This window comes from Corythoichthys intestinalis, chromosome 12 (assembly GCF_030265065.1).
Source record: "Corythoichthys intestinalis isolate RoL2023-P3 chromosome 12, ASM3026506v1, whole genome shotgun sequence".
NCBI lineage: Eukaryota > Metazoa > Chordata > Actinopteri > Syngnathiformes > Syngnathidae > Corythoichthys > Corythoichthys intestinalis.
Genome location: NC_080406.1, coordinates 48058205 through 48071813, shown reverse-complemented (window position 1 = coordinate 48071813; position 13609 = coordinate 48058205). Strand labels below are relative to the sequence as shown.

The following is a 13609-nucleotide window of genomic DNA, read 5'->3' as shown; positions in this document are numbered from 1 at the left end:
ACTATGCGGTGATAACGTGAGATACAGAGTACAATGAATAATTCGCTTCTATTGAGGTGCACATACTCAGTTTTACCAGTAGGTGTCACAAAAGCAACGGAACTTCCCGAACGGACGCGATTATTTGACGTCATACACCCGGAAATAAGGTGGTTCACCGGTTGGCTACAGAATGCGAAGAAAATGTTCACAACAAAAGGAATTTTCCGCACCTTGTCAAGAAAAATAAGACGAAACGGTAAGGCAAGTGTATTGGAGTCTTTTGTGAAGTATTTTAAGTTTGAAAAGGTTAATTAACGTGATGCTTATGCTATCCCTATACCGTAACTAGTTCAGCATTAATTACACGTGTTTTCTGGTGTTTTCAAAACAGGTGACGGTAATTGACAAACAAGTATAATGGGCCACAGAGGGAGATCAGCACCTGTACGGCCTGCATCTCAAGCAGCCTCTGGAACACCCAAAGAGCCCGTCAAAGCCCACACCAGGAAGCACAATATCTGCATGGTGTCTGATTTCTTTTACCCTAACATGGGAGGAGTGGAGAGTCATATTTACCTCCTTTCTCAGCGTCTTATTGAGAAGGGACACAAAGTGGTGATTGTCACCCATGCCTACGGCCACAGGAAGGGCATCCGCTACCTAACCAACGGCCTTAAGGTCTACTACCTGCCTCTACAGGTGATGTACAACCAGTCCACCACCACCACGTTCTTCCACAGCATGCCGCTCCTGCGTTGCGTGTTTGTCAGGGAGCGAATCACTGTTGTGCACTCGCACAGCTCGTTCTCCGCCATGGCCCACGATGCTTTGTTCCATGCTAAGACCATGGGCCTCAACACGGTATGTGGCACTGTAAACTGGATTCACCATCTAATTTTGATAATTTATTTACATTTACTGTACGAGTCAAGACAAATGGTCAGTGACCAGCCCGTTAGTTCATTTACGAAAGAACATGATACTAGAGATGCCCCAATTGCATATTTTTGCACCCGAGTCACTTGATTTTGATAATCTGCCGATAGAGTCCTGATCCAATACTGAGAGAGAGAAAAAAAGTATTTTTTAAAAAGTTCCAAACATTACTCAGTACTGTTCTGTTTACAGTAGTTCCTCTCAAGGGCGTAGGTTTGGTCTCAATATTGGTAGGGACAAGGTAACAGCATAACCTGAAAGTACGCTTTTTGCTGGGGATGAGACATTAATAAGACTAAACAGACTGAATGGGGGTCAGAGCTACATTTCTCACGAATATGAATTAATTGATAGGCTAAATGATCAATGCAAAATAAATCTGTATTATTCTAACTTTCACACTGTACATTTATAACGTTTTAATCTGACAATTTTTCTTAAATCTAGTCGAATAATTTTTTTTCCCATCTTTTGAGTGTTAAAAGACTAGTTAAGAGAAATACGGCAGATTATTCCACATAAATTAAGTAATTATTACTATTTGTTCTTATTAAGACCATACAGTACATCTAAAAGTTATTAAGTCATTTTTCACTAATATCCATTAAAAAATGCTTTCAAATGTTTTGAACAATATCTATTCTTGAATTCAATACATTCATGCATAGACTTCATACTGTATTGACGGGACACAGGGCCGATTCATAGGGGGCCTATCTCTGTCCAAGCTGACCGCGTGGAAACACAGACAAAAAGCTTATTCCGTGGAAAATTCTTGTGAATACATGCTTAAATCCTTGTATTCTTTATAGATATGGACGTAAAACAGTCCCGATTCTTGGTTAAAAGCAAAAAAACAGTGCAGTTAGCATTGATTTTACGTAAATATCGTAAACTATGATGCTAGTCAGTAAGCAAATTAGCGGCCACTATATGTAAACAAGGAGCTTTTTCTGCTTAAAATTCTTATGAATCAATGTTTAAATCCCTGAATTTTTTATATATGTGGACGTAAAACAGTCTCGATTCTTGGTTAGAAGTAAAAAAAAAAGGGCAGTTAGCATTTCTTTTACGTAAATATGTTGAATGTGCTGCTAGTTAAGTCACTGTGGCAGTCCCCTTAGTACAACAAAGAGCTTTTTGCGTTTAAAATTCTTGTGAATAAATGCTTAAATATCTGAATTTTTTGTTGATATGGACATAAAACAGTCTCGATTCTTGGTTAAAAGCACAAAAAATGGGCAGTTAGCAGTTATTTTACGTAAATATTGCGAAGTATAATGATAGTGCAGCAGCGGCTAATTTCTCCCAACGATTTTTTTTTCACGTTTCAAAGTGCATGTATGGTACGAAAAATATAATGATTACCTTGAATCATCGAACAAATCACTCCTGAGACAATACTTCCTGTTTGTATGCAGTACAACTTTCATACTGTTTTAACCTAAATCTGGCATTGGATCCCTGCATGTGACCGACTGCTAATAAATGAAGCGGTGTGTGGGACGGCCCCCTTCGGGAAGGCGTGTCGCAGTGAATGGTGAATGTTTCACAACAATACATTATGAAGTCTATGATTCATGCATTCATACAGGAGGATATTTCTCTCAAAGCAGCTTCCTACTCGAGTTTTCACACAGATTAATGTTATGCTAACTCTGATGCTGGTCAGACTTTCAGTAGCCAAATTAGTGCTGTGTTACCCACCTCCACAACACTGACGACTTTTTAAATTACTTACATTGTCTGCTGCTAGCGGGAAAAAATATTCCTGGTCTTTGCAGGGGGTGGAGGAGGCGGCATGGTGTATTTGTGATATTTTGTGTCGGGGCTGTGATTGGGGGGGCAGAGGAGTGGGTTAAGTAATCAGCCAAACAAATGTGGGTTTGAGGAAAAAAAATGGACTGGCTCCTGTCCTTACAACATATGAGAAGACAATCTAAATTACCTATATAAATGAAGTCATTATGGAACGCAAATAAGGTTGCTTAAAAGTTGGTGGGGACAAGTTTAGCATCCTGAAAAGTTGGTTGTGTTTTGTCCCTACCGTATCTATGCAAACCTACGCCCTTGCTTCCTCTTCCACATTTTCCGGGTGTCTTGTGGAGTAAAGAATTATATATTTTTGTTTCTTTTTGGCGATGCCATTATGTTTCTGGATTTTTTTGGTAATCTTTTCGCCCTTAAAAAAAGAAAAATGATTTTTAAAAAAAATTTAAAAACCATATGCTTTTCACCTGATTCCGATCCTCTGAAAAATAGCCCGATCGACCAGATTTCCGATCATGGGATTGGATCGGGGATATCCCTAATTAACACCGTTGGAACATTAGGAGGGTTGTTGATGCGTTTTCCTCAGTCCTGAGTGTTGTAAGTGGTAATATGCCGAATTTACTTTAATTTTAGAGGAAGTTATCTATCACCACCCAAGGCAGCCAATGAGTTAACGAATTTAACATAATCAGCTCGGCGAGTTGCAAATTTGCCATTGCTGGGCTCCAGACTGCGACAAAAATTGGAGCCAGTACGAGTATTTTTTTCATGTACTCGCACATGCGCGACCAGTACGACGGAGTACAAGGGCTAAAATTATAAAATAAATAAATAAATTCAAGATTAAAGTCGTACTATTGCTACGAGAGACGTACTTTACGTGGATGTACTTTGGCTGGGAGGTACGAGGAAACCTCAGATTATAAATCATTCTATGAATAATCATTTGATGTAGATAAGCCAAAATATTTCCTTATTTGTAAAACCGATTCTAAATCACAAGGTGACTTCAATATTGTTGATTTTAACAGAGGCGGCAACGTGGTACGTAAAGTATGTAGCTGCTTATTCAGCTGCATTACGGCTACGTAATAATAAGATTTTTATTCCTGTCATAATAGTACGAGAAGAAAGTTGAACTATTACTACGAGAATTAAATGTTGAATTAACAGCGACAGAAATCGAAAAAAATTCCCATGTTAACCTAATTTCTAAGCAGTATCCTGGTTGATGTCAAAACTGATAGACAATAAAATATAGATTCATAAGTTTGCAGTTTTATGCATTTTTTATGAAAGTATTTATCAGTTAAACAGTGAAAATTAGAGCAAAATACATGTCGTTTTACAGTGTGCGCCCCTGAATCTTCTGCTTGTGCCCCTAAAATTTTAAACTTGGGGACCACTGTACTCCTTGTGAAAAATGATAGTCTGGAACCTTGCATTAATATTTATCTAATTATTCATACATTACCAGAAGTCCTTCTGGTTTGTTCACAGCCTGTCTAAACCACAAAAGCTTTTTATTTAAGGTAAAAAAAAAAAAAATTTTTTAAAAGAGCAAATAAAATCCACTTTACCTTGATTTCCTAGCTTGCTGTGTACTGAGTCCTTTTAAAATCCCCTTAGCACTTGATGAACTTGGACCTAACAGTTGTCGGCAATAGCGCTAGCGTGGCAGTTTGGTCGTAGTACACTGGATTTCCTATGTTTTGAAATACAGTATCTCAAAGCATTCATGGCTAGCGTTAGGAAAAAAGTAGCGGCTTTAGCTTTGCGGTGTATCTGCAGCTATAGTGAACATGTTATAAAATGGACGTGTGTAAACAATATATCTAATTTGACAGGTGTTCACTGACCACTCGCTGTTCGGCTTTGCTGACGTGAGCTCCGTGCTGACCAATAAGCTCCTAACGGTGTCGCTGTGCGACACAAACCACATCGTTTGCGTCTCTTACACAAGCAAGGAGAACACAGTGCTGCGTGCCGCGCTTGATCCGGAGATTGTGTCCGTCATTCCCAACGCGGTCGAGCACTGCGACTTCACGCCCGACCCGTCTCAGCGCTGCGACGACAGGATCACCGTCGTCGTGATCAGTCGACTCGTCTACCGCAAAGGTAAGATTGTGTTAATCTTCGATTCTCGTGGTTATTCTGAATCCAACGATTCCATTTCTTTTCAGGCATCGATCTTCTCAGTGGAATAATTCCAGAGCTCTGCCTCAAACATCCGGATCTCCATTTCCTCATTGGTGGAGAGGGGCCGAAGAGACTTGTGTTGGAAGAAGTGAGAGAGAAATACCAGTTACACGACAGGTATTGTTTTCGTGTCAGGTCTCAGTCCATTTTTTAAATTTATTTATTTATTTATTTATTTTTACCGACAAAAGACTGCTTATAACTAAATTTACAGGCCATGCAATTTTTATTAGATTTTCATCAGGTTGAACTGAGTTGTTTTGACTGCAGGGTCCGACTATTGGGGCCTCTGGAGCACAAAGATGTCAGAGGAGTTCTAGTGCAAGGTCACATCTTTCTAAATACGTCACTCACTGAAGCTTTCTGCATGGCCATCGTGGAGGGAGCCAGTTGTGGGTTGCAGGTACGCTACATTTTGAAACCCCATTTCAGGGTTCACTAAATCCGGACCTCGGTGCCACTTTTCCTGTCGTGTTTTCCACGTCTCTCTCCCCAAACGCACCTGAATCAAATGATTATGTCATCAGCAACCTCTCCAGAAGAGGGAGACATGGAAAACACGACAGGAAAACTGGCACCGAGGTCCGGATTTAGTGAACCCTGCCCTAGTTACGGTGCATTCTTCTTTGTGACCTGTCATAGCAAAATGAGTCGGAAGTCCTACAGACAAATTTCGACATGAGTTGAAAATGTTTTCCAAATTGACATTTCATCATTACACATTCCAAAAACACCACTTTTATCAGTTTCATTATCAAGAAATAAACACCTCCGAGTGTTAAAAAATCAGATCATCAGAACTTATCTGAAAGACAATCGCAATTCTACATTGTTATGAGCTAAAATTAAGCAGTGAATGCAAAATGATTTTACAGTAAATAATTCTCCAACTACTATCAGGCATGAAAATCTCTCACCTTTGGGCAAAACTCGCTGTTTTGAAGTCAAAAAGGTGACCTACGTGAATTGCGTAGATCCGAGGAGAAATTCTTTTTGGGAGGGGAGGGTCGGAAGATTTTATTTAATTAATTATTATTATTATTATTATTATTATCATTATGTGATTAACTTAGTATGTAAACTGAGCAATTCAGAAATCGGTCCTTTAAAAAAGTGACACTTGGGCAGTCAGCAAATCCTTCTAGATGCTTCGCTGACAAGAACCAATCATCGGCCCAAACTGCGTTCCATTATTCCAATCACGAGCACTCTTTACGTGTACATGGAGTGCTTGGAGAGCCTTTGTTTGCATTGCAAAGCTGCGAAAACAAAAAGCAGGCCTTATCCACACCGGAGCAGACCAGAGCGCAGCATACACACTTGCCTTCATTTGTCAGCAGATTGAATTTGGTGATTAATGGTTTCTATCGTTTTCATATTTTGCGATATAATAAAGTTACTGCCATTCGTTGCAGCTTGCGTTGAACACTGCCAGAGCTAGCCAAATCTCCCGTGAAAAAAATAGCTCCCGTTAAATTGGCTTCAAGCTTGTGTATTTGGCGGTAATATAAACGAAGAAACGCACTGTTGAGTCAAATTAAGCGGCATGCTCTCGGATGGAGGGGGCGCCTCGCATCGCTCCCGTCGTCCGCCTCAGATGCATTATTTTCGCCTGGGACTTGAGCTGACGGCCGATGTTGGCACAACACCGGCCCGACGAGTGGTGGGAATGATTCTTGCTTCTTAAAGCTTTTCAGAAATACAGTGATCCCTCGTTTTTCGCGGTTAATGGGGACCAGAACCTGCCGCAATAAGTGAAAACCGCGAAGTAGCGCCACCCCCCCCCCCCCCCCCCCTTCAATTTTTTTGTGCGTGTTCAATGTATTTATTCAGATTTTACATTGGGAAAGAAGATACATATATAAGACAGTTTTCACTTTTTTCCCCCAAAGTATCATTTATAAATGGTTTTCAAGCACTTCAAAATGTAAGAATTATGATAAGTTTTAAACATGTTACTGCCCCACCGAATTATTTTTAAACAAGAATAAAGTAGTAAGAAAATGCTTGGCTTTATTAAATGCTTCATAGTGAGTCTACTCAAACCCTCTGAGGCTGATCACTTTGTTAAACGAGAGAAAGAAATAGAAAGCTTTAAAAATAAAAGCCACCGGGGAGTGTGATTTTTTTTTTTTTTAAGATTTATGTTTCATTATATAGATATGCCTTGTCAGGAAAGGAGATTGAGGGATAAAAAAAAAAAAAAAAAAAAAAGAGTTGGATGAAGCTGCTAAAGGCAGTGAATACCTCATCAGCTGGGTGAATAGCACACTTGGTAAGAATAAGTTTGCAAGGATAGTCGGGTATAAAACACAATTATAAACACAATTACAATTTTTTTTTTTAATAAGATTTTATGCCATTGCTTTATTAATTATTAGGTGCTAGAGTTGTTAAGTATGGATAATAATGAAATAACAGTTTTGAGAAAACTGCTGTTGGTGGCTCAGTGACCATCTGATGTGTTTTTTTTCTCAGATGAACATGTTGAGAAAGGAAGTTTTGATGCAGAGGTTGTAGGAAGAAAAGCGGCAGACTGACTGAGTCACAGCCAAAAAGTATTGATGACAGTGTTGATTTCTATTCACTCTTGCCCCCTCTCAATTAAAGTATGTCACAGTTGCAGCCAATTATTATCTAAAGCTGGTTAAAATTGAAGTTTTGTTTTTTTAGGGTGTATTAAGTACTTGTTCATGTGCCCCTTTTGATCTACGAGCACCCGCCCCTCCACCGGTCTCTGCACGGCCCTGCTGAAACACAGTGTGGGTCGACAGAGCTCAATATTTTGTTGGGTTGTACAGTGTACCGGAACATATTTCCTCCACACCCTTCTCACCTTTTTAACCCCTGACCCATTTTCATGCCTGTACTATATTTTCACAACTATAGGGCGCACTGTATTAAAAGGCGCGGGCTCATTTCCGGGTGATATTTTTGTATTTAACACACAAGGCGCACCGCAATATTGGGCTCATGAAAAACATAGGCTAGCATGCACGCTAGTCTGCGTGCTAGCACGCATGCTAGCGTGTGTGCTAGCCTTTTTTTTGTTTGTTTGTTTTAGAAAGGCAGTGGGAGCAAAACTGAATTCAATTGTACTTTATTAAAGAATTTAACAAAATACATCAATCTTAATCAATCCACATATCGATCAGAGTACTCATTTTCTGTATCGGAATTGAACAGCTGGGCTAGGTCTCCATCAAACATGACAGGTTCCCTCTTGTCGTTGTCAGAGTCAGTGTCCTTGCAGTACGTCTCCTCCTCCTCCTCAGAAATGATGCTGGCATTGGCCAAAGCACGAACAACAATGCAAGCAGACACCTTAGCCCAAGCATCCACTATCCAGTTGCAAATTGTGGCGTAACTTGCCTGCCGCTGCCTCAGTCTTCGTAAAGCTGTGTTCGCCATTCATCATCCATCCAATTCTCTCAGAAAATGATGTCCCTGGTGCTAAATTCACTAGCAAAGATGTGGAAGAACATAAAAATAATCAGTTAAAGAGATGGCTTGAGTGTCGAAGGCTGGAAAAGACGAAAAAACGAGCCGACCTAAGCTTAGCCTTAGCTTTTTTTATCGACGCGACTGACAATGACATTCTCCTGTTTGAAGAAGCTATCCTTTACTATTAGCCCTGTCTTTCTTATATATCCTCTTGTTGTCGTACGTCTCTGACCGTTCTTGGGGGTAATTTAGTTAGCTTTGTGTAGCGATTGCAAATGCTACTCAGTGACAGCCAACAAACACTTCTATTTTTTCATTGATAACAAATCTTAATTCTATAATTTATTTACACTTCCCCCTTACTAAAGTTGTTATAACAGAAACGGTAACAGTGGCAGTCAGATACCATTGTAATTCAGGTCATTCATTGTCAGACAGAAGCAGTGCAGCACAATGTTACGCAAAAAATAAGTTAAAAATATAAAAATGGCTTACCTCTTTGTCCTCTGAAAGACCATGCCAACCCAACAAAATGTTTACTGCACATGAAATGTGAATGGATTCACCGAACTGGTGTTAAAAGTCTGCGCAAGTTGATTCGGTCTTCACATTTTTTCCTCCCGAGTTTTTGGTTTCCGGAAACGTATGAAGAAACCATCCTTCATATGTCATAATGTCTAGAGTCGTTTCTACAAGTTCCAAAAAAAGCAATGGGTGATCGGCATGTTCATTTTTGAAAGATTACCGGAGAAAAGTAGCACAAATTACATTGTTTCTATGCGAGGGCGAGTCTATAATGTCCCACTTCGGCTTTACTTCCGCTTTACGATGCGACCTCATGGTCTTAAAATAGCATGCGTGCGGTACGCCATTGTGGAGTGATAATGGATGTGATAACAGGTTGTATAAGCACCATTTTCTTACAATTTCGGAAAACCAAAAAGCGCACACCTCTTAAAGGCCAATATTTCTCGGGAATGAAACATCATTTATTGTGCTGGGTCACATTTACTGACAACAGGGAATACATGTACATGTGAAATATCATTCAGTTCATTGTTGATTGTTTGAAGGTTGTTAGCACTCGCGTGGGCGGGATACCTGAGGTGCTACCCGAGGACTTGATCACGCTTTGTGAGCCGAGCGTACGCTCGCTGTGTGCCGGGCTGGAAACTGTAATAGAGCGCCAGCGTTCCGGTGCCGTCCCTTCGCCGGCCTCCATTCACGCACGGGTGCGGAACCTCTACACGTGGAGGAACGTAGCCGAAAGGACGGAAAAGGTGAGTTGATCGCAATGTCGCCTTCACATTTGATAGTGATTCCGTAGCGTAAACACAAAGCTTTATCATTTTAAGAACTTCACTCATCCTCATCCTTAGCTCATTGGCTCCCATTGATGGCAATAGAAATCCAATTCTTTAGACAGCAATCGTCCTGCCAGCCTCTCCCAGATCAAATGAATTGAACGTCTATGCCCGTCATTGGCAGCCAGTGAGCTGATCAAACCACAAAAACAGTACTGAATATTAAAAAAAAAATATATAGATATTTTATGAAGTTATATGCCTCATTTTTTACATTCATTATAGTAAAAAAATGGTTAACCACAGTAAAACATTAAGGAATGAAAATATAATACTGTAAGCACTGCAGTACTATTAAATTTTCGGATACCCCTCATCTTTTTTTATACATTAGTTTTCCTACTTCACGTTTTACCTTGATGACACTGTTGAGCAAATTCCGCCATGTTTTCAAGCCAAACTCAAAGTTAAATGTTTTCCTCTTAGGTGTATGACAGAGTATGTGGCGAGGAGGTGCTTCCGCTGGACCGCCGCCTTCGAAGGCTCAGGACTCACTGCGGCCCTGTGGCCGGCTCCATCTTTGCCTTCGTGGCAGTTTTGGACTTCCTTTTCCTGTTGTTCCTTCAGTGGTGGCTGCCCGACTGGCTTGTGGACAAGGCTCCCGACGCCAGCGGCCCCCTCGCACTGTGGAATCAAGAACACAGTCAGAGTAAAACGCGTGCGCCGTCGAAAAGAGTCGTCAAGTGAGCTTCGCCGCTCTTACTCTGCTCCTAACAACACTAGCGTGAGCCAAGTGAACTTAAACTTTGTCTACATGGTGACAAATGGTCATTTTTTTTTAAACTTTTTTTTTTTCTTCTTCTTCACCTTGGGCAGGACTCAATTCGCACTGATTTCAATAAGGAACTTATTGGATGATTAGCTTTTTTGATCAATTGCACACTAAAGATGATTCATTTTGGCATTAACAGCTTTTTTTTAATTCATTTTTCATCTTTTGTTATATTTATACGAACCCAGGAAGATGTTTGTTAGTTTTTTCTCCATGACCTAGTATACCTCACAATGTGTTGCTTTTATCATAATGATCTTTATTCTCCTTCCTCAGGACAGGTTTGTCTGGTAAAAGATGAAACCCTCTCAGTGAAAGGTTAAAAGACATAACAGGCTATGAAAATGCAGTGGTTTTTTTTACTTTTTCACTGCCACTGATGGCAGTTGAAAAATGATCATCCAGTAGTAAATGAGTTAAGGTAGTGGTGCAAATTTGAATACCTTAAAACACTCCATTCATGCTTGGCTGAAAAATGTAGGAAAATATGAACAAAAAGTTTTTAAAGTTTTAAAATGCAGCTTATCTGGAAGTGGTTCCACTGCAGAAATTCTCGTGCCCGGCCCACAGACAATGTCGGTTTGTATACAGCACAGGTGTTAAGGCCCAAGTACACTGCATGCGTGATCGTTGCGGTTCCGGTCCGACTCCGGTAAAAAAATAGCGCCGGAGCCAATCCGTTCCCATTATATCCTATTGTTCAACGTATACCGGCCGCGTCAGTGCTCCGGCTTGACTGCGAACCACCTCCGGCGTGCCGCATGCCCGCCGGATGGTATAGGCTATTTTCTATTTTTGCCGGACACGCATCCGGCAAAATGGGCGGAGCTGGGCCTGGACGTAACAACCCAGGTGCCTAATCACGGTTTAAACACGAGCGAAGATGGATGATGAGCGCTTCATCATGGAGGTGGAAACCCACAAAATCATTTATGATGCAGCAGATCCTTTCTATAAGGACAATTTTAAAAAGGAAGCTGCAAGGTGTCCTATTATGTGTGTTTTTCTGTCCTGATCTCATCATGATGCAGTCATGTCGGTCTCTTAATTCCAGATTAACTAAAATATCAATATGCAAAGAAAATATGTGCTCTCTCTCTGCTTCTCTGATGAGTATAGACTCCGTGTGTTTTTCGTTGTTTTAAATGGCACATTATCGCGCGCGATCACGCGAGAGCTCACCGGGGGGACGAGGTTGGCGGACCGCAGCCGTGCAGCAGCCGGTATGATTTGCCTGTTTTTGACGGACTGCGTGGCACGCAGGCAACACTGAACTGGACCGGAACCGCAACGATCACGCATGCAGTGTACTTGGGCCTTTAAACTGATTCCAGAAAGGGCCAAGTGGGTGCAGGTTTGCTTTCCAACCAATGAAGAGGACACCTTTTCACCAATTAGATCTTTTACATGTGTAATCAGTTAAACTTTGTCAGGTGCTGCTTGTTTCAGCAGGAAGTTCATTAGTTAAACTCTCTGCGCGTTATCGGTTGGAACAAAATCCAGCACCCACTTGGCCCTTTCTGGAATCTGTTTGACACCTGTGGTATACAGAGTCGAGGGGGAAAAGTACAAAAGAGAATAAAGAGACACCCACAAGTTTCGACCTGGTGGTCTATTCAAGACGTTTCTCTTTTTTCTTTCCTACATTTTACTTGACTTTTCATAGAAAAACCATCAGTTTGCGCTAGGCACAGGAATCTGCAGTGATTAGACACCAATTCCAAGTACGCAGTTTTTTAGTTCGTGTAGTATATAATTCGCTATCCATTTTATGAATATTACAGGTTATTTAACAGTTGTGTATAACAGCTCTATGAGATGTTACGTGTCATAAATTTTAAATGTGCACAAAGATTTAAGCCCACCGACACAACCAAGGGCATAATAGGCCCCGCCTCCATAGCCCCCACACACGGAGCCCTGATCTCAACATGATGCAGTCAATCTGGAATTAAGAGACAACTAAAATATCAATATGCAAAGAAAAATGTGCTCTCTCTCTGCTTTTCTGATGAGTAAAGACTGTGCGTTTGTCATTGTTTTAAATGACACATTACCACGCGCGATCACGCGAGAGCTTGGGGGGGGCACAGTTTTTGACGTACTGCGTGGCACGCAGTCAACACTGAACCGGACCGGAACCGCAACGATCATGCATCTGGTGTATATGGGCCCTTAGAAAAAACAAGGCAGCAATAACTAAAAAAATGTGTGGAAGACATTGTGTTATGTTACCTTATAGGTTATTCAAGGCTCAACATAGTTCTTGGATTTTAACAACTATTTACTTGGACAACAAGTCTTCAGCCTGCCAGAATAATGATGCCCAAACAATCCTGTCCGAACTGAACAAATAAAACATACATACTTACATTAGCTTATGAAAATATAAATATTTGACCAACCAAATTCACATAAAACAACAAACTGTACCACCTTGGCGGCATAGACTCCAAGGGAATAAAGATGAGGATTCACAGCTTTTACAACTTTGCTTCCACGTCCAGCACTTGAGTTGCCATCACTTTACAAACATAGTGTGTGGGGGTAAACTTATTCCCTCGGGGTAACGCGAACATGGGCAATTTTAATAATTTATTACCCCTTAACATCTATGCTTTAATCAAATTAAAGAAATATATTAATATTAATAAACTTATAGAACTCTGACTTATGAATCTGGGTTATATTTTAACCTATTCTAAACATTATGAGCAACTATATCAGAGATGACTTGGTTGGCAGCTACACATTATATACTGGTGTCGTTTGCTATGTATTTACAGTATTTATTTTTTACTGCTGCTAATTTAATATAATGCAGCTAAAAGTGACAAATGACTAGGTATTCCCAGTTTTTATGATTTTTATTTTTCCCCCAAAAATATGTTGGATTCTTAACAAGTGAATGCCGAAATGTTCCTACCAAACATTGGGTTGCATTCTATTTGAATGCTTATCATAACACTGGTTTTCATATCATGACACCTGTCATGAATATAAATTAATGCTTATGGTAATGGTAAATGGTGTTATAGTTGTATAGCGCTTTTCCACCTTTCAAGGCTCTCAAATGGCAAATGTCATTTCTAATTGGATGCATAGGCAGAGTTTACTATTGTGGGAGGGGGAGGCAAAA

General features: G+C 40.4%; 1 protein-coding gene and 1 long non-coding RNA gene across 4 annotated transcripts; one reads left to right on the top strand and one right to left on the bottom strand.

Moving 5' to 3' along the window:
• The first annotated feature begins 81 nt into the window (after positions 1–81).
• Positions 82–13137, top strand: piga (phosphatidylinositol glycan anchor biosynthesis, class A). 3 transcript variants are annotated; one of them, XM_057852273.1, is made up of 7 exons: positions 82–238; positions 374–681; positions 4539–4809; positions 4875–5007; positions 5161–5293; positions 9408–9614; positions 10125–13137. In XM_057852273.1, the coding sequence occupies exons 2-7, from the start codon at positions 400–402 to the stop codon at positions 10383–10385; spliced, it is 1287 nt and encodes a 428-aa protein (XP_057708256.1). In that variant the 5' UTR covers positions 82–238; positions 374–399; the 3' UTR covers positions 10386–13137. The 3 variants fall into 3 exon arrangements, with proteins under 3 accessions (XP_057708256.1, XP_057708254.1, XP_057708255.1); XM_057852271.1 differs by having other exon boundaries at positions 374–843; positions 10125–13133; XM_057852272.1 differs by having other exon boundaries at positions 126–243; positions 374–843; positions 10125–13134.
• On the bottom strand, positions 8866–11795 carry LOC130926944 (uncharacterized). Its single transcript, XR_009066306.1, has 3 exons — positions 11653–11795; positions 10054–10322; positions 8866–9577 (listed from the first exon to the last, which is right to left on the bottom strand). It is a non-coding gene; the product is annotated as an uncharacterized LOC130926944 (long non-coding RNA).
• Positions 13138–13609: the final 472 nt, after the last annotated feature.